Source organism: Lissotriton helveticus, chromosome 1_1 (genome assembly GCF_964261635.1).
Source record: "Lissotriton helveticus chromosome 1_1, aLisHel1.1, whole genome shotgun sequence".
NCBI classification, from domain to species: domain Eukaryota; kingdom Metazoa; phylum Chordata; class Amphibia; order Caudata; family Salamandridae; genus Lissotriton; species Lissotriton helveticus.
Window position 1 is genome coordinate 270,945,216 of NC_136057.1, and position 18,943 is coordinate 270,964,158.

Below are 18,943 nucleotides of genomic sequence, written 5' to 3' on the forward strand. Positions count from 1 at the left end.
CCTTCTTCATGTTGGCCCTCCTTCCTGCGATCCAGTTTCTAACTTTCTGTTCTGATATCCCTTCCTCCTTGTCCTTTGTGTTCAGCCCTAAACTCTGCTCCTTGAGTTTTTTGTTGACTTGATTCCAAATTGGCATCTCCGCTTCAACTGGAGGTTATTTCCCTTTGAGGGTTTTCTTCCTGGGGACGCCTTCTGGAAGGCACTGTGCCTTGGTGTTTCATTGTCAGCAGCACTGCTACCGGAAAGCGTCACCCCCACCTCGAGCAGACAAGAAGCTTCAAAACCTAGAACCAGCGGCAATTTCTTTGACCCAGAACCAGAAAGAGAAGTCCCTATAGAGACGAACCAGACAGATTGCAACGCTCTTAACCCAGTTTTGTCCTAGTCACCATGGATCTTCCCCAAGCATTTGCCCCAAGAAGAACCAGTGGAGTCAGCACAAGCCCTAGTTAACACAATTCATCAGAGGGCTCAAGACCTACAACAACTGCGAAAATTAAAATTTGGCATTATGCCAAGCACTTACAGCTAGGGTGTCTGATGTGCTAATAATCTCAACAACTATTCCCCGATTTTCGGGTGACCCAAAGAATTCTTGGATTTATTGACAATATTTTTCCCTCTATAGAGCTAAAGTTGGATATCTGGTCAGCGCTTGTCTGGCCCAGTATTAGCATGGGCGACACCACCGCAGCCACAGAAGACAAAGAAGAACCACAACTTTCTAACTACATAGCTTTTCTCACAGCTTTCAGACAAATGTTTGAAAGGCCAGGCTAGGAAACCTCAGCGGAAGAAGCGCAGTGCGATATCTAGCAAGATTTCCTCCAATGAATAACCCGATTCCGTCAGCTGACGGCAGAGACCACTTGGGTGGGCCATACAATGGCAACTCTCTTTCGCTGAGTGATCCCACACTCAATGCAGTGGCTACTCCCACTCGGGGGTCCCTTGGTGCTGTAGATGGCTGATGGACTGTTGTCCTAGCTGGCTAAGCCTCACTAGTGCATGGCCATCTTGCCGCTAGAAAAGTGTTCTGATTTTTCAAGGTCTGATAACTCAAACTTGTAACATTGAGATCATGCAACCTCAAACTTTGCATCAGCGAACTTTTTCATTACCATTTCTAGATGAAGGCAATTATGCAACAAATACATCTCCTACAACTAAGCATGTAGGAGCCATATGACTAAAGATGTTTTTCGGAGCATGTTTAGGGATTTTAAGACAAAACTTCGGGAGGTCCTCAGCCAAGACATCCAGTAACTGTTTATAATCATGTAACTTTTACTGAACTACCTACCCCCTACCCCTCCTCGCTCTACTCCTCTCCACTTTCCTGCTAATGATTTCTGCCCTTACCTGTCCTGGCCCTAGTCCCCACCCTGTTTACCTGTGAATTTTCCCACGTCATTTGAGAGCTAGCTATTCTGTTTGATGCCCGATGGAGCTACCTGGTTTAGTTATAGGGGAGAAAAGTCGGGGATTCCCTCCTTGGACGTCACCTACCCAGTCGGTCTTTAGCCAGACTTCCTTTTGTCTCTCCTGTCGTCTCTTCCCGCTTCCTCCCTCTATTTATTATCTCTACTTCTCTCCTCTCTCAATGTATTGAGACTGAACTTTTCTGTCTGATGCCCGATGGAGCTACCTGGTTTAGCTATAGGGGAGATGGGCCGTGGACTCCCTCCTTGGTCGTAACCTACCCAGCCGGCCTTCAGACAGTTTTCATTTCGTCTCTCCTTGTGGTCTCTTCCCCTATCCTCCCTTTCTCACCTTGCCTGTCCCCTCCCTTCTACGCTCTATTTATTTTGCCATCTATGTTCCTTAAATTGTTTCTTATTGAGACCTAGCTATTTGCCAAAGGCCAATGGAGCTACCTGATAGCTGTAGAGGAGATGGGTTTTGGGGACTCCCCGTCGACCGTCACCTACCCAACCAGTCTTTGGGCAGACTTTCCTTCGTCTTTCTGCCGTATCTCCCTCCCATCGTGTTTTTCTGCGAACCTCTTCCCTCGACAACTGAGACCGAACTACTTTGTCTAATGCCCGATGGAGCTACCTGGTTTAGCTATAGGGGAGACGGACCATGGATTCCCTCCTTGGTCGTCACCTACCCAGTCGGTCTTTAGACAGACTTTCTCTCGTCTCTACGGTTGTCTCTTCCCTTATCCTCACTTTCTCACCTCACCTACCCCCCACTTCTTTTCTCTCTCCTATTTCTCCTCTCCTAACGTGTTGCTGACTGTTTGTTGTAAGGTATAATTGTTGATCTTTTTCTGTTATACTGTCAAACCACATTGTTGCACTTCCTTTCGTCCCTCCTGCTGTCTCCTCCCGCATCCTCCCTCTTTTTATGTCTCTCCTTCTCCCTTCTCTCAATGTATTGAGACTGAACCTTTTTTTGTCTGATGCTTGATGGAGCTACTTGGTTTAGCTATAGGTGCGAGGGTCTGTGGATTCTCTCCTTGGTCTTCACCTTACCCTGTCGGTCCTTAGAAAGATCTCTTTTCGTCTCTCCATATTGTCTCTTCCCCTATCCTCCCTTTCTCACCTCCCCTGCCCCCTCCACTACCTCTCTCTCTCCTTTCTCCCATCTCCTAATTGTATTTCTTATTCTTTTTTGGGGATTTATTGTGTAATTGTTGAACTTTTTCTGTTACATTGTTGATTCTCATGTAAAGCGCTCTGATACCTCCGGGTCTAGCCAGCGCTATATAAAACTCTTTAAATAAAATAAATAAATAATTCAAATTGCCAACAGATTTCCCTAAATGCTGGTCATTGAAACTAGAATACTACTCAGTCTCATAAACAGGAATATACATATAGGCTTCCACACAGAATAGGCGCTCAGTATGTCTGTCTATCCTGTCTGTGATTAAAGGGGATGATGTAGTGACATGATGTGTCTGTGAAAGCTGCATGGCTGTGCTGTAGAATGCAGTGTGTTGATGCTGCAAGAATGTGGAAGTGCATGGAATGTAGCTGTATGTGTGCCGAGCTCAGCCTGGGACTTGATTACAGTTGGAGGAAGAAGAGAGCCCTAGTAGGATGTATCAGACTGTGGCTGTAACTTAAGAGCTGAACATGAAATAAAGGACTAACCTGCTACCTAAATGGCTTCAGACTCTTGTAAGAAGACCCTACCCTTCAACTTCAACCCTCTTACTGCCCCTTGGAGACCGTTCCAAAAGCCAGCAACATGAAGAACCATTGTAAGAGTGGAAAACATTCATTTACACCCAATAATTTATTTCACCTTTGGGAGACCCTCTTGTACTGGATGCTTGGGCAGGAAGCACAGTGGCCCCACGAAATGCTCTCTCTAGGTGGTTGTGCTGCTTTGCCAGCTGCTCCAGCGTCTCCTCCAGGCGAATACGTTGATCCCTTTCATACTGCAACGACTTCTGCCACTTTTTGCTATGTGTTTGTGCCAACAGAAGAAAGTCCCGACAAGCCTAGGAGAGGTAGTTTCTATATTAATAAAAAATAATAAAGGAAGACTACAGCTTTTTACATGAAAGTAAAGAACAAAAAATTCCAAGGAGACTATACAAATCGAGATTTCATTTTTAGCTATGGATAATTAAACAAAGTCTCAATAATCTTAATTGTCATTATGGCAAGGTCATATCAAGCACACTGTTTAACCTACAAATGTACTGCTGCTTTTGGGTTTGTAGAAAATCTCCAAGGTTTGAAGGTTTCTATGTTAAATGAGTTGGAATTAATGATTTCGCGTAAAAGATGGTCTCTCCTTAAAGTATTACCTGTCGAACTACCCTGTAATAAGTGTAACATGACAATGGACATTGGTATGTGTAATCAGCACTGTTTTGAACTTATGATAATAAAAATATATTTAAAAAAAGAAGAAGATGGTCTCCTTTCTATGATTTATTTCTCCACGCAAAATACAGAGCAGTCATATCAGACAGTGTCCTTCATAGCCAGAGCGTGTTATGAAACCTCATGTTCTCTTGAAGCCCCAATTCAGGTAATTTACCTAAGAGTGGATACTAAATCACATACAGCAGGTACTAGTGGCAAATGTTGGAAAAAGGAAGCAATTGTAGCCATAAGAGACAGGTACAAAGCGCTCATTTTTTGGTGGAGAAGAAGAAAATTGGCTAGGGTCCTGTAATGCACTTGGAGTATTTAACAAATATCTGGTATACAGCCATTTCAAGATGGAGTGGAACTAACGGGAAGGAACATTTTTCAGAATATGACTGGTAGTGAATCTGGAATTAAAAGATGCCCATTTCATAATGCCTATTGCACAGAAAAGGCCAATCTTTCTGTAACTCAAGTGACAAGGACAGTTATACAAACGTCTGCGGTTACCATTCAGCCATTCTCATGCACCCTAATGTTTCACTGTGGTGTTAAATGTAGTAGTAGCTGTGTCATTTTGCAACATTTTTTAAATTACATTTTGGATCACATAAGTATCAGTACAAATAATATCAGCAAAGGTTCAACATTTAGGATGGTCCATCCCACCTGTACGGATAGTGACAAAAACTGTAGCACAAGAGCCTAAGAACCATATTCCGTGTCTGTGGAAGTGGTAATCTTCTTGATGGAGAGACACCTACAGCTGATTATTTGACAAACAATATTTTGATAAGGTTTCTGGTGCAGGCGGAATTTTTGCAAAAGTTGAAAATGGTAAAGGAATTTTTGGAGAGCCTGGGACTTGTCATCACTGCAGAAAAGTCAGTTATGTCTGCAAGCAGATTAGTGGAGTTGTTGGGTTTTCAGATGGCTACTGTACAGACAAGTCTAAAATTGTCAGGTAGGAAAATAAAGTTGACTAGGAAGGAGATATGCCAGACATTATCCAAGGAGAGCATTTCCCCCTTGAATTTTGTAATAGGTTTGTTGCCTTGGACAATCCAAGCTTTTTTTGCCAGGGCCAGTTCATTACAGAGCGTTGTAGAGGCTGAAGGTGGATGGTTGAGAAAAAGGTATGGGGAAAGCAGACAAGGTTTATTCAATAGTAAATGCACAGGGAGAGTTAGGTTGGTGGCTGGTATATGTATTATTAATAAGGTATTTATTTGATACTCCATTATTCTTAGGCATCCACTTTTAACCAAATTATATGCAGCATGTTATTCAAAACTTTGCTTCACTCGAAGAAAAAACATTTTTATTTTTTAAGACTGTGTTTCCGTTAGTTCGCTGATCTACCCCCACCTTCTACAGGACATATCCAAACTGAAAATTTGATTTTCAACTTCATTGTTTAGCAGAATCTACCAACACTACCAACTCTACCTGCCGAAGGCGCGCCAAAGGCAAGCCCGTCTGCTCCCATCCGCGCCAAGGACGCGCCCAGCGCCAGCCATACTGCTCCATCCCCTGCCGATTTGGGCTCTGACAATGGGCATTGCATGCTTAGTTATTCCAGTGCTGAACTCCACCACATTGACACGGTGGGTTATGGTAGGGGGGCCCTTCGCTTTGCTGAGTCGGCAGCTCCTCTGTCTGACTTTCTTGTTAAGAGCTTTCTATCCTGTGGGCTTTTAAGTGTTAGTGTTTACAAAAAATGAGGGAGGTTGATCCAGTGCGATCAGAAGGGCTGATTTACCACCCAAGGGAAGTGGAAGGTCCAGCCGCGGTCCGTGCCCTACGGAAGCATTTATCAAAAAAGATGGACGGGGCTGTTCCTAGGGAGGGTTGGTGTGCTGGTCACAGAGAGAGGGAGTGTGGTGGTTGACATGTGCAAGCCTACCACTGGGTATCCATTTTGTTGGATATGGTTGCCTCACACACCTTTGCAGGTGTCATGCTTCATCATAGGCAGTGCTCCTCGTCGGGTAGGCAGTCCAATCCCCGACGGGCACACCTCAAAGAGGGGCTATTTAGCGGAGATCTTTTAATCCAACTGCCTGTGGTTGAAGTGCGGGTGTGGGGCCAGAGGGTTGTAGACAGGATGGTGAATTAAAATGGAGCCAAGGGTACCAGAGACAATTTTATTTGGGTGATCCCTTGCTTCAATTAAAAGTGAGGCTAGTCTGGGCTTGCTGGAATTTAATGTTCCTGGCTCTAGACTGGACTAGGGAGTGTTAAAAATCGGTCAACATGTTTCTCGCTGTTGTACATTGACACATGATTCGTCAGGACCTATATGATAAAGTCTACAAACAATTTTGCCTATATCAGAATCATATGCTCATTACCGATTGTGGGAATGGTGTACCTCTGTTGCACTGTTCACTGCCAAAAGAGGCCGGTTATGGGCATAAATGGCATAGTGTAATCAAAAATAGTGACCAGTAGCACACAACATCGCATGCTAAATAGTGGGTTTGTACTAGCAAGTGTGAGAGCAATGAGTGGGACGAGTGGCATGCTCATGTGGGGGTCCAACGCTTGCACTCAAAGCAAGCAGTGACGGTGTAAGTGCACAAAAACAGAATATTAAAAACAATTTAGCAGCATTCTGGTTATTCCCACGAGGGTGGGATCCCCAACTCACCTAATGGTCAGGATTGATATGCAATATCAATGCCCGGCGGGTCTTACATCAGGGATCGGGCCTCTGTGTATAAGGCTAGACATAAGGGAGGTTAAGCATTGAGAGTGCATAACTGGATTGTATATTCTACACTCTCATGGTGTGTCGTAGGTCTTGTTATGGCAGGTTGATGGGGTTTGGAAGTAAAGTTACATAGTTGCAGTTGGAGACCATACTCTCCTTGTCAGGGTGTAGTATCTCTTATGGAGGTGGTCCCAAGACTAATACCCATGAGTGTTGTACATATTTTTATTTATTTATTTATTTTGAAAGTTTTATATAGCGCGGACAAGATCTTTGCAGATATCAGGGCGCTTTACAAAGAAGGGGTACATGAGGGAGCATAGTCAAACAGATAAGTCAGTAAAGCTAACAGTACAAATAGGTGGGGGCAAAGCCAATCATGTAAATCAATAATACAAGAAATATAACTAAGCAACGGGGTCAAACAAGTAGTACATATCGGTGGAGAGTCTTTAAAGATTCCAAAATAATAGTTAAGGTGTATTTAGCCATAAGGATAGCTTTTACTTCTTTCTTAAAGAGTGTAGTGGAAGAGATGAGCCTGGTTTCGGGAGGGAGTGAGTTCCAGATCCTGGGTGCCATTCCTGAGAAGCAGCGTTTATAGGTTTTTTCTTTCCGGAATCTTCGAGGTTTCAGCAGAAGATTGTTTGTGCCTCTAGTGTTTCTAGCGCTGCCAGAGATTGTTAGCTTCTGAGTGAGGTAGCCGGGTGAGTTCAGGTGTACCGCCTTGTGTGTCATGCAGGCGATTTTCAGATGTATTCTGGCTTCAAAATGCAGCCAGTTCAGGGATTTCAAGTCAGGGGAGATGTGAGAGTGCTTTTTTGACCCAGTGATGAGTCTCGCTGCAGCGTTTAGAGAAGCTCTTAGGGGGTAGTAGTTAGGGGGAGTCCGCAGAGGGCGATGCTGCCATATTCTATTCGAGGGATGACTAGTGCTTGTACTGCGGTTTGGAAGTCTTTGGCTGGGAGGAAGGGTTTAAGTTTCCTCAGGGTATTGATTTGGAAGTTCGCTCCCTTAGTTGCCTTGCTGATATGTTGCTGCATGTTGAGATTGGTGTCGAGTGTTATGCCTAAAGATGTTGCTGAGTCCACGATGGTGGGTTGGACATTGAGTGCGGTTAGGTGTTTAAGCCAAATTTGAGTGGTGGAGATCTTCGCTGGAGGTGAGATCAGAAGGAACTCTGTTTTCAGAGCATTGAGTTTGAGATGATTATCGGCAAGCCAGGATTGGGTGCTTCTGATCGTTGAGTTCAGGAGCAAAATGTCTTTGGGGGATTGTAATTTGAGATAAAGTTGTGTGTCATCGGCGTACATGTGAAAGTGTACATTGGATGCTTGTAGCAAGGTGGTGAGAGGTTCCATAACTAGGTTGAACAGAGTCGGGGATAGGGAGGATCCTTGGGGGACGCCTAGCGTTATAGGTATTGGCGAGGACATCAGGTTGTTGCTCTTGAATTTCTGCGACCTGTTGTGTAGAAAGGAAGTGAACCACTTGAGAACAGTTCCAGATAAACCCATTCTTGTGTTTAGTAGTTCGAGTAAATTCTCATGTTTAACGGTGTCGAATGCTGAAGAGAGATCAAGGAGGATGAGGAGGCAGGTGTCGTTTTGGTCTAGCATTTGAAGTGCGTCGTCAATTATGTGAGTCATAGCAGTTTCTGTACTGTGTCCTGCTCGGAAGCCTGATTGATGAGGATTGAGGAGATCAAACTGTTCAATGTGTTTAGTCAATTGTAGTTGTGCGCATTTTTCCAGCAGTTTGGCGAGAGTGGGAATATTGGTAATGGGACGGTAATTGTTCAGATCAGAGGGGTCGGCTGTAGGTTTCTTTAGTAAAGGTGTGACTTGTCCAACTTTGAGGGAGTCAGGAATGGTTCCTTGTTGAAGTGAGCTGTTGATAATTTTAGTCCAGAGTGGGAGAAGCAAAGGGGTAAAGTCTTTTACAGCGTTAGCAGGAAGGGGATCCGTGAGGTGATTGGATGGTTTCAAGGTGCTGAGCAGTTTGCCAATTTCTTCTTCAGAGTAGGTGCCAAAGGTTGACCATGTAGCATTGTTTTTTGGATCTGTGGGTGCTATGCAGTGGGGTTTGGAGTAGAGGCTTGCGTCAATGAGGAGATCGCTCTTTATGTTGTCAGTTTTTTGGATAAAGAAAGCGGAGAAGTCTTCACAGGAGGGTGCTTCGCATACAGTGCTGAGTGGTTGGGGTTGTTCCTTGGATTGTGTTCTGATTAGCTCAAACAGTTTTCTCGGACGGTTTTTTGCTTGGTCGAGCTGGAGGCTGAAGAAATCTGATTTTCAGCGTTTTATTTTCCTGAAATAGGCGTTTCTCTTTTTCTTCAGAGTTTTTAGGTGTAGTGCAGAGGGAGCTGATCTCCAGGTGCGCTCTGCCATTCGCATGTCTCGTCTATCCTCATTGAGACTCCCGTCGTACCATAGATTGGAGATTTTAGTAGAGACTCTTTTTAGCTGCATAGGTGCCGCCTCATTAATTATTGAGGTCATAGCGTTGAGATAGTGGTCAGTCAGGGATTGAACGTCCGTAGCGCCGGTCGGTGGAAGTAGGAGATTGCAGCTGTTAGGAGGCAGAGAGCTTGGGTTGAGTTTTTTCAGGCCTCTTTTCCAGACTTTGGGCTTGGAGGATTGAATCGGGTTAAATTTAACTTTTTCATTGATGAAGAATGTGACAATATGGTGATCTGACCAGTCACAGGGTTGGATGGACTCGAGTTGGATAGAGTCCTCTTTGGAGATAAGGTCGAGGATAGAGCCTTTCTCGTGGGTCCGGCTGTTGCATATTTGGGTGAGGTCAAGGGCATTGAGGACATTTTTAAGACTATTTACCACCGCGTCATTGCGATCGTTCCAGTGGAGGTTGAAGTCGCCAAGGTATATTTGGGTGAGCTGCCGCCCGGAATTGGTTGAGATCATATCCATGATTTGTTGGGAAAAGGTGAGGTTGTCCCTGGGTGGGTGGTAAATGCTGTGAAGAGAGCATATCGGTTTGCCCTCACTAATAATGTCGAGGCAGATGTATTCACATGAAGTTGGGGATGGTAGGGAGGTGGAATTGACTTTCAGAACAGAGAGGTTGTTCCTGTAGATGCATGCGATTCCACCACCTATTTTGCCTGACCTGTCAAGTCTAATGATGTGGTAGTTGGGAGGAACCAGAATGTCCATTATAGGTGACGAGGATTCAGTTAGCCAGGTTTCAGTCAGGATGATTAGGTCAAGGTCCAGCGTTAAGAGGAGATCAGCGATGGCGGCGGAATGTTTCGAGGCCGATCTGCAGTTGAGGAGAGTGCATTTGAGACGGGGTGTGTTGAGGGTGGTAGAGGGTTCTAGAGAGAGAGGGACTTTTCTAAGGTTATAGGGGATGGAGATTCTGCTGTTTAGTGTGGGGGGTCTAAGGGGATTTGAGTGTATCGTGGGAATGGTGAGGTGTGTGGTGGATGTGTTATTTTGGGGGGCTGGGTCGTAGGAGCGGAGGAGGGTGAGTGTGTCGAGGTCCGAAGGACGGTTGCAGGGGCGACGAGGGCGGTTGTTGCGATTGCGAGAAGGGATTGAAGTCCAGTGTGGGGAGTGTTGAGTGAGAGAGTCAGCCAGAAGGGTGGGGGACGTGTTGGGAGGGGAGGTGGAGGTGGGTGAGGGGTTGCAGGGGCGACGAGGGCGGTTGTTGCGATTGCGAACAGGGATTGCCGTCCGGTGTGGGGAGTGTTGAGTGAGAGAGACAGCAGGAAGGGTAGGGGACATGTTGGGAGGGGAGGTGGAGGTGGGTGAGGGGTGTATGGGGTGTGTGGAGAGTAGTTCTTTGATGATGTGCATGTCTTCTTTGATCTGGATGAGGGTGGCCATAATCTTGTCCAACGTGGGGTAGGTGTTGGAGGTGGGAGTGGAAATCAGAGGTGAATGACTGACCAGGGAATTAGCGTGCAGGTGGGGGAGTGGGCTGGTGTTCTTGCAGGGCTCCGTTGTGTTAGTGTACGGGATGGTGTTAGGGAGGAGAGAGGATTTGGGCGGGAGGGGTGTGGATGAGGTAGGGAGGAGGTTGGTGGTATGAGTGAGGGCATTGGTGGTAGGCAGAGAGATCAAGGTGGAGGATGGGTGTATGTTAGTGGTGGTGGGGGTGCAGGAATGGTAGTGGGGGCTGAGAGTGGGGGAGGAAATGGGATTGAAGATGGTCCTGTTGTGGGGAGGGGGAGTTAAATTAAGAGAGGAGGTGTGTTCTGCGTAGTTAGTTAGAGGGTAGTGGGGGCTGAGAGTGGGGGGGGGAATGGGATTGAAGATGGTCCTGTTGTGGGGAGGGGGAGTTAAATTAAGAGAGGAGGTGTGTTCTGCGTAGTTAGTTAGAGGGTAGTGGGGACTGAGAATGGGGGGGATAAAGGGTGAGATTTGTCGTTGTGCGTGTCGTTCTGGTGCTGAGCTAGGTTAGATGTGTTGTGGGTGGGAGCTGTGATGTCAGGGGTTAGAGGAGTGTTAATGTCAGCTGTGATGTCAGGGGTGAGAGGAGTGTTGATGGTATGCGTGGAGGTCCGAGGGTTGGTAGGGGGGTGAGGGTGCGAGTGGTGTATGAGGGGGAGAGATCTGTGTCTGTGTTTGAGGCGTGTGTGGTAGCTACCTGGTGCTGAACTGGGATAGAAGGGTTGTGGGGGGGATCTGAGAAGTCAGGGGTGGTAGGTGTGTCTCTAAATGAGGAGTGTGTAGTAGCTACCTGGTGCTGAACTAGGTTAGAAGGGTTGTGGGTGGTGGGAGCTGTGATGTCAGGGGTGGTAGGACTGAAGGAAATATGAGTGTCGGTCCGCGGATTGGAGAGGTGCTCTTTGAACGTGGGGAACAGGTTGTCTAGTAGTTCCAGGTTCCTGTCTGTGGATTGAGATAGGACAATCCCGTTATTGAAGATGGTAATGGTGGCTCTGCCTGGGAAGAGTTGGGATGGTGTGATGGAGAGAGTTAGGCCGTGAGCGGATTTCCTGGTGGTGGAAACGGTGAGTAAGGTGAGGAACGCTTTTCTCCATTGAGCTCTGCGTGTGGTGTGGAAGATGATATTGGTGTTCAGGGATCCATTGACAGGTGAGAAGTAGGTGTCGGCAAAGGGGGTTTCAGGGTGGGACCTCAGGAAGTTGTGTTTAAAGCGTTTAGCGGCTTTCTTGGTGAGTGTGGATGGCTAGTTGATTTATATGTGTGCTTGCCGATGGGATCCATGTTGGGATAGCGGTTTAGATGGGTATGGGAGGATGGACTATAGTGATACACATGTGCAAAAAACAAATGCAAACAGTAAGTTACATGGAACAAAAGTGACACTAGTGAGCAACCAACATAACCAAAAATATAAGAGGTAGCAATTGGTGCAATCCGGGAGTAAAAAGTGAAATGGGTGCAGCTTACAAAAATATATGAGGTAGCAATCAGTGCAATACAAGAATAAAAGTGAGATGAGTGCAGCTTATAAAAATGTACAGTATACAAGTAGAAGTATAATAATAATGATATACTGGAACAAAATACAGGTGCAAACAAAAAGCTACATGAGTCAATATAAGTAGAAGTATAATACTGCAATAAAAGGCAGACACTCGGTAGTTGAGATTAGTCTAAAGAGGCCAGATCTTAGGGTATGGTCATATAGAGAAATAAATATAAATAGATATATTCAATGTCTGATCTGTGGGTTATCGTGAGCCGTGTGAGTAAAGCTATATATTTGCTGTCGGTGTAAGCAGGTGCCCGGTGACCGATTTCGCCAGGTCTTATTAGCAAATACCCACTGGGTCTGTTGTAGACTGATGGCTTAAATGCAGGGGAATCACTCATGTATAATATTAAAACGAGGGGCCCTTTGTTTCCCCGTGGCTGCGCTAAACGGTTGCAACGCGTGAGGGAGTGGAAGAGGGAACGGGGTGGTTTCCTTTTAAGTGTTAGATCACTGCCGAAGCATAAGGTAGAAATTCAGTTGCTGTTGGAAGCTCATGAACTTGAAGTGTCGTTCATGGCAGAAACTTGGACTCGCCCAGACTGTGAGGTCGATCCTGGCCTGGCAAGTCCACCTGGTTACAAGATATTCCATAAACCGAGACCTAGGGGGAGGGGCGGGGGGGTCGGGTTGATATATAGATATACCCTGAATCTGGCTACTGTAGATATTGATGTGGTCTCAGGCTTTGAACTATTAGGTTTTGTTATTAAGAATGTTTTTGGCCAGGCTTTAACTGGGATTATTTGTTATAGACCCCCAGGGGCCTTTAGTGTCCAGCAGCAGCAATTGCTGCTGGAGACCTTTACTAATATGGCCGCTACTCACCGTAGACTGGTGATTTTGGGTGATTTTAATTTGTGGCTTAATGGCTCCCTTGATATGGGTTAAGTTAACATCCTTAAGTCCTGTGAAGGCCTTGGTCTCTTTCAGCAGGTGTCCAAAGTTACTCATAATGGAGGGCATCTTTTAGATTTAATTTTTACAGAGGCAAAATCATGTGTTTATTGAGGAAGTGTTGCCTCTGGTCTGGACAGACCACTTCTGATTACATTTTTTGTGAACCTTGCCATGCAAACTACTCGGGTTGTCTTTCCCTCGCGTGAATTTGAGAGTTTAGACTGGAAGGCTCTTCTGCGTAAGAGGGGTCAGGACCCGCTGTTTCTGGTAGAAGATTGTTTTTCCTCTGAGCTACAAGTTGAGGAGAACTATACTGCTCTCTGTACTACAATCACTTTGGCTTTATTTATTTATTATTTATTTTGTGTATTTATTGAGCGCAGTCCTGTCACCCAGAGGGCATCCTGGCGCTTGAACTAGAGCAGTGGCACTATTCACTTACACAGCAGTTTTAGGGAACAAGTGTGTTTTAGCGCTTTCCTGAACGGAAGGTAGTCACTGTGGCTTCTCAAGGAGAGTGGCAGAGAATTCCAACATTTGGCCGCTGCCACACTGAACGAGCGGCCACCCATCCTGACTCTCTGAAACCGCGGGACCACCAGCAAATGCGCAGAAGAAGAACGTAAAAGTCGCGGGGCAGCATACCAAGTGAACATGTTCTGCAGCGGTATCGGGCCCAACTGATGTACTGCTCTAAACACCAAGCAAGCGGCTTTGTACATCACTCTCAGATGTACCGGGAGCCAATGTAGCTCTCTCAAAGCCATGGTCGAAGAACTGGACCTAGGACGTGAGAGTGCCAACTTAGCGGCCATGTTCTGCACTCGTTGTAACTTCCCCACCAGATGTTTTGGGGCCTCCAGAAGCAGCGCATTACAATAGTCTAAGCGACTAAGTATTGTCCCACGAACTACTTCCGGTCTGGCTTGGGCGGGGAGAAGGGGCAGAACTTTACGCAACTTTACGGCTTTGGACTCTTTAAACCCTTTGCCCCGTGGTTCAATGAGAGTTTGAAAAACCTAAAACTTGATTGTAAACACGCGGAGAGGAGATGGAGACATGGTTATCTGGATGAGGATAAGCTCACCTGGAAAATCAAGCTGGTGGACTATAACAAGGCGATTAACAAGGCCAAGGCGGAACATTTCTCCACTTTGATCCTCAATGTTATAGAAGCATTTTTAACATCTTGAACAGCCTGACCAACCCTGGGTGTTCTAAGAACGTGGTACCCCCCTCTCAAGAACTGTGAGAGAACCTGGCTAGGTTCTTTCACGAAAACATCATTAATGATTTTGGCGGGGTCTATCCTCAATCTGAGGTGGGAGATGCCGAGACTGCGGGCATTGAGGTAACCGGTGTGGAGGCCGCTGGTGTCAACCTAGAAGATGGGCCTGCTAATCATCTATCTGAATTCCTGCCCCTTCAGGCAGAGGACTTTCATGGATTAGCATGTGATATTCCTTCTGGGTCCCCCTTAGATCCAATGCCCTATAAAATCTTGAAAGAGTTTCAGGTAGAGCTGTTTCCCACACTCCGTCCGATCTGTAATCAGTCGCTTACTGACGGAGTGGTTCCATCTCAGTGGAAGCGAGCGGTGATGACACGCTTGCTAAAAAAGCCTTCCCTTGACCCAGAGTGCCCTAAAATTTATAGTTCCATCTCTCTCTTGCCTTTTCCAGCTGAAATCGTGGAACGAGTGGTGTGTAGCACTCTTTTGAAATATTTGGAACAACATAATTTACTGGAGGAGGTCCAGTTTGGATTCCGGCCGTCCCACGGCACTGAGACAGCCTTGGTGACCGTGATGGATGAACTGAGGGGACAGGCAGACAGGGGTGAGGCAGCAGTACTTATTCTGCTTGACCTGTCTGCCGCCTTCGATACAGTCAATCATGGAATCCTGCTGAGAAGGTTGAGAGAGGCGGGAGTGATGGGTAGTGCTCTGAGGTGCTCTCTAGTGCTCTGAGGTAGTTCCAGTCTTTTTTTCTGGACAGACAGTAAGTGGTGTCCCTCCCCCCTTATCAATCTGCTTTTACTAAAACCACGCATGGCGTACCGCACGGCTCTGCCATCAGTCCCATTTTATTTAACATTTACATGAAACCTCTAATAGCAGACATCAGACAACATAATATTAATATTGTAAATTATGCGGATGACACGCAGCTGATTCTCTCCCTTGAGGGTGATCAGTCAACCTCATTGTAAGTGTTTCATGAATGTTTGCAGGACACTGCGTTTTGGTTGAGGGAAAATTCACTGCAATTCAATGCTGACAAGACGGAGGTGCTCTACTGTGCTACGAAAAGGGTTCCCTCCGGGTTACCTAGCAACTTTTGGCCTCTCGACACCCTGACCGTCATTCAGCCGGTAAAGACCGTTTGTAATCTGGGTGTGACATTTGATAGTAAACTTACTATGGAAGCGCATGTGACGAAAACAGTAGGTTGCTGTCTGGCTATTATTATATCTTTGCGGAAGATTTTCCCTCTGCTGCCCCCCTTGGCGCGTGCATTAATTGTTCGCAGTACTATTCTTACAAGATTAGATTACTGTAATGCCTTGTTACTTGAGTCCCCTAATTTCCTTCTTGATATGCTGCAGAGGATTCAGTCTACGTCAGCCAAATTAGTGCTTGGCTGGTTTAGAAGGTCCTATTTGTCTTTGGCAATGGCTGAACTGCATTGGCTCCCACTGAGACAGAGAGTCCAGTTTAAGTCTCATTGCTTGGTGTTCTAAGCCTTGAATGGGCTGGGGCCCGTTTCCTTTGGAAGGAAATTTGTATGGTATGTCTCTACGAGAACCCTCCGCTCCTCTGGGGCGAAGTTGGTAAAGGTCCCGAGAATTAGGAAAGTTAGATCAGGTTTGGGGTTTCAGCTGCAGAGCTTTGGAAAACTCTGCCTCTGGAACTCAGACAAGTGAGTGACCTCCTTTTTAGAAGGAGACTAAAAACATGGTTGTTTCCGAAGACTTAGGTGGCTCTTGTGATGGGACTCTGAACTACTAGCGCCAGGATACCTGCCAGGTGACAGTGCGCTCTAGAAATACAATAAATAAATAAAACTAGCATAATCTGCACCTTTATGTATTATATTCTTGCCTCCTTCCTTTTTAGGACACATTTCCCCATGTGTTTAAAGTCACAGGATACCAACCATCCACTCCTCAAATCAGGATTTCAAATATCGATGTTCATAGTCATCTTATTTCAATGATAATTTAAATCCAGGATGCTATGATGCTATCTTCTGCCACTTACATACATTCATGTAGGTGGCGCAATTGTTAATTATGTAATGGTCATGCTTTACCCTGTGATATCCTCTGGTTATGGAGTGTCTTTATAATTGTGTGTCACAAAGCCGTCAATTACTCCCCAATGGGATATGTTATCTATTATTATCGATCCACCTCACTTTGTCTATTGTAAACTGGTTTTCCGTATCGGAGTTTAGTTTCCTTGTTGCAACGCAGTCCCATGCACATCACCTTTCTTCCTGCTTGGCAATTTTCAAGCATTAATGAGATTATTTTTTTAATGAAGAGTGTTGTGAACAGAACAGCAAAGATTGCTTTAAAGATAGAAAGGATATATTTTTTCAAAAAGAAACAACGAGGTTGAGTCTAGCACACAGCATATACATTGTGGAAATGTCTAGAGAGGCATGATTATCAGATAGATACCTTTATAAATACGTACATAATTGTACTAAGGGAAGATTAGATTTTCTAACGGGGAAATGCTTGCAAAGAAACAGATGAATCTTCACATAAAAGGCTTCAGAGTTGACATGCACTGAAGTGTTTTCAAGAAGACTTACAGGGCAGGTCTGTGTTGGTAAGAAATGGAAAATGTGTCTAAGTAAATTATATAAATTGTTTATGACAAACCAGTTACCTACCTTTGGTAATGCTTTTTTGGGAAGAGACTCCATCCACCAGAGATTCCTCATCTTAAAATATTCCCCAAACGTCGGACTGGATCCAGAAAATCTTGAACAGTACCTCTGTGCGCCAGTAGATGGTGTCGTCCACATCGAAGTGACATTGCAGTGTCCATATAGGTGGCGTCCCAGCACGCTAACATGAACTGCTTTCATGAATATTACTGTGCCAAAAACTCTGATCTATGTAAATACCAATGTTACTGTTTTGACCAGTGTGCAGTATATAACAGGACTTTCTGGGGTGAAGAGCCCCGTTCGCAGAGCAGGGACAATGGGTAGGTCAGTGAGGAATCTGTGGTTTTTAGCATCTCTACCAGAAAAGACCTTACTAAAACAACTTTTTCTACTGATAACGCAGATTCTGCACATTAGAATAGATATGCAAGCAACACTTCCCTGGAGCTCGGACTGCAGGCTTGCTTAGACCAAAAAGTCTCGGAGGACTGAACAGGCAAAATGCCCATCACGACAGACCTGACTGTCCAAGCAGCAGTGCTTTGCGAACATGTGGTGGGATGTCCATGTGGCACAAATCCAGGACATGTGCCCTGCGAGCTAATGCAGTAGTGGTTGGTCTTGGCCCTAGTGGAGTGAACCGGCAAGCTCTTAGGGGGTTGCTTCTTCCCGAGTGCATAGCACTTTATTTGCACAGTACAATCCATCAGGAGATGGTCCATTTTTCAACGGCCTTGCCCTTCTCACTTCTGTGAACTTGTTGATCATCTACTGATGGTCTTTGGTGCAATCAATATAGACCAACGTAAAAAGCGAGAGATCTCCTAGAATTCAAATGATTGAGTCTATCCTCCTCCTTGGAAGGAGCACAGAAAGCAGAGAGAGTGATGATCTGGCCAAAATGAAAAGAAGTGACCATCTACGGGAGGAAAGAGGCCCACGTCCGAAGGACGAGTTTGTCACAAGAATTTGGTGTATGGAGGGTGAACCAACAGAGCCTGAAGCTCACTGACCCCATGCCCGATGTAATAGCCAACAGGAAAATAGTTTTGATAATGAAAAGACACGAAGAGCAGGTATGCAGGGGATCAAAGGGAGCACACAAGGTAAGTAAGGAAACAATTAAGATCCCATTGGGGCATAATAAACTGAGTAGGCGGGAATAAGTGTGGTAAATCTTTCAAAAAATGAGTCACAAACTGGAACAGGAAGGGTTGCCCTGGCAGCCGCAGAAAAGCTAAAATAGCAGACAAGTAACCCTTGAGAGCCCAGAGTTGATGAATCTCCAGCTGCCAAGATGACATCACAAAGTTCAGGAGGGGGTTCGAAAACCCCACACTGTCACCACTCAGTCTCGAGGCATGAAGGTGGAGATTGCAGGTTCAGGTGCAGGACGTTGTCCTGTTGCTATGGCAGAAGATCCTCCCAAAGAAGCACTTTGACCGGAGGACAGATGTTCATGCTCAGGAGTTAGGGATACAAAACTCCTTGTGCCCTATTTGGAGCCACTAGAATGACTTGGGCGTGATCGGTCTTGAGAACTCTGGACAGGGCTGTATGAGCAGAAAGGCATACAGGAGTCCTGAGGTCCGCTTGAGGCGGAACGTGCCTTCGACCGAGAGCCCCTTTGGAAACTACAGCATGCAACCGTGCTGACATTGCGCATTCTCTGTGGCAGCGAAACAGATTGAGCCAAGGTTCTACCCTGTCTCGGAAGAAACTTTGCACCGCCTTTGGATGTAGACACCGTTCGTAATCTGCGAGGCATCTGAGATTGACTTCATCCGTCCTGACGTGCAAAGATCCCTTCAGGTGCTACAAGACCAGGAAAATGTCCTGGTGCTCTATCCAAGTCCAGCGACACAGTGTCTCATGGCACAGGGACGAGAACCTCACCCAGCCTTGATTGTTGCAATACCAAAGGCAGTGGTGTTGTTTGTGAACACCTGAACCACTTGCACTTTGATTAACAGCTTTTAATGTCAAGCAAATAGCCCTCAACTCCAACAGATTGATGTCGAGCTTAGACTCCACACCAGATCAGGTTTTTCTGATCACCCCCTCTTCCAGGTGGCTGACCCAACCCACAAATGATGCATCTGTCACAACTGTGA

General features: G+C 45.8%; 1 protein-coding gene across 1 annotated transcript in view; it reads right to left on the reverse strand.

The window, feature by feature from the left end:
- Positions 1–18,943, reverse strand: part of OSBP (oxysterol binding protein) — a 460,407-nt gene that overhangs the window by 246,740 nt on the left and 194,724 nt on the right. Inside the window, exon 4 of the mRNA XM_078666627.1 lies at positions 3,259–3,457. Within this exon, the coding sequence (XP_078522753.1) occupies positions 3,259–3,457 (199 nt within the window). The remainder of the gene's footprint in view (positions 1–3,258; positions 3,458–18,943) is intronic.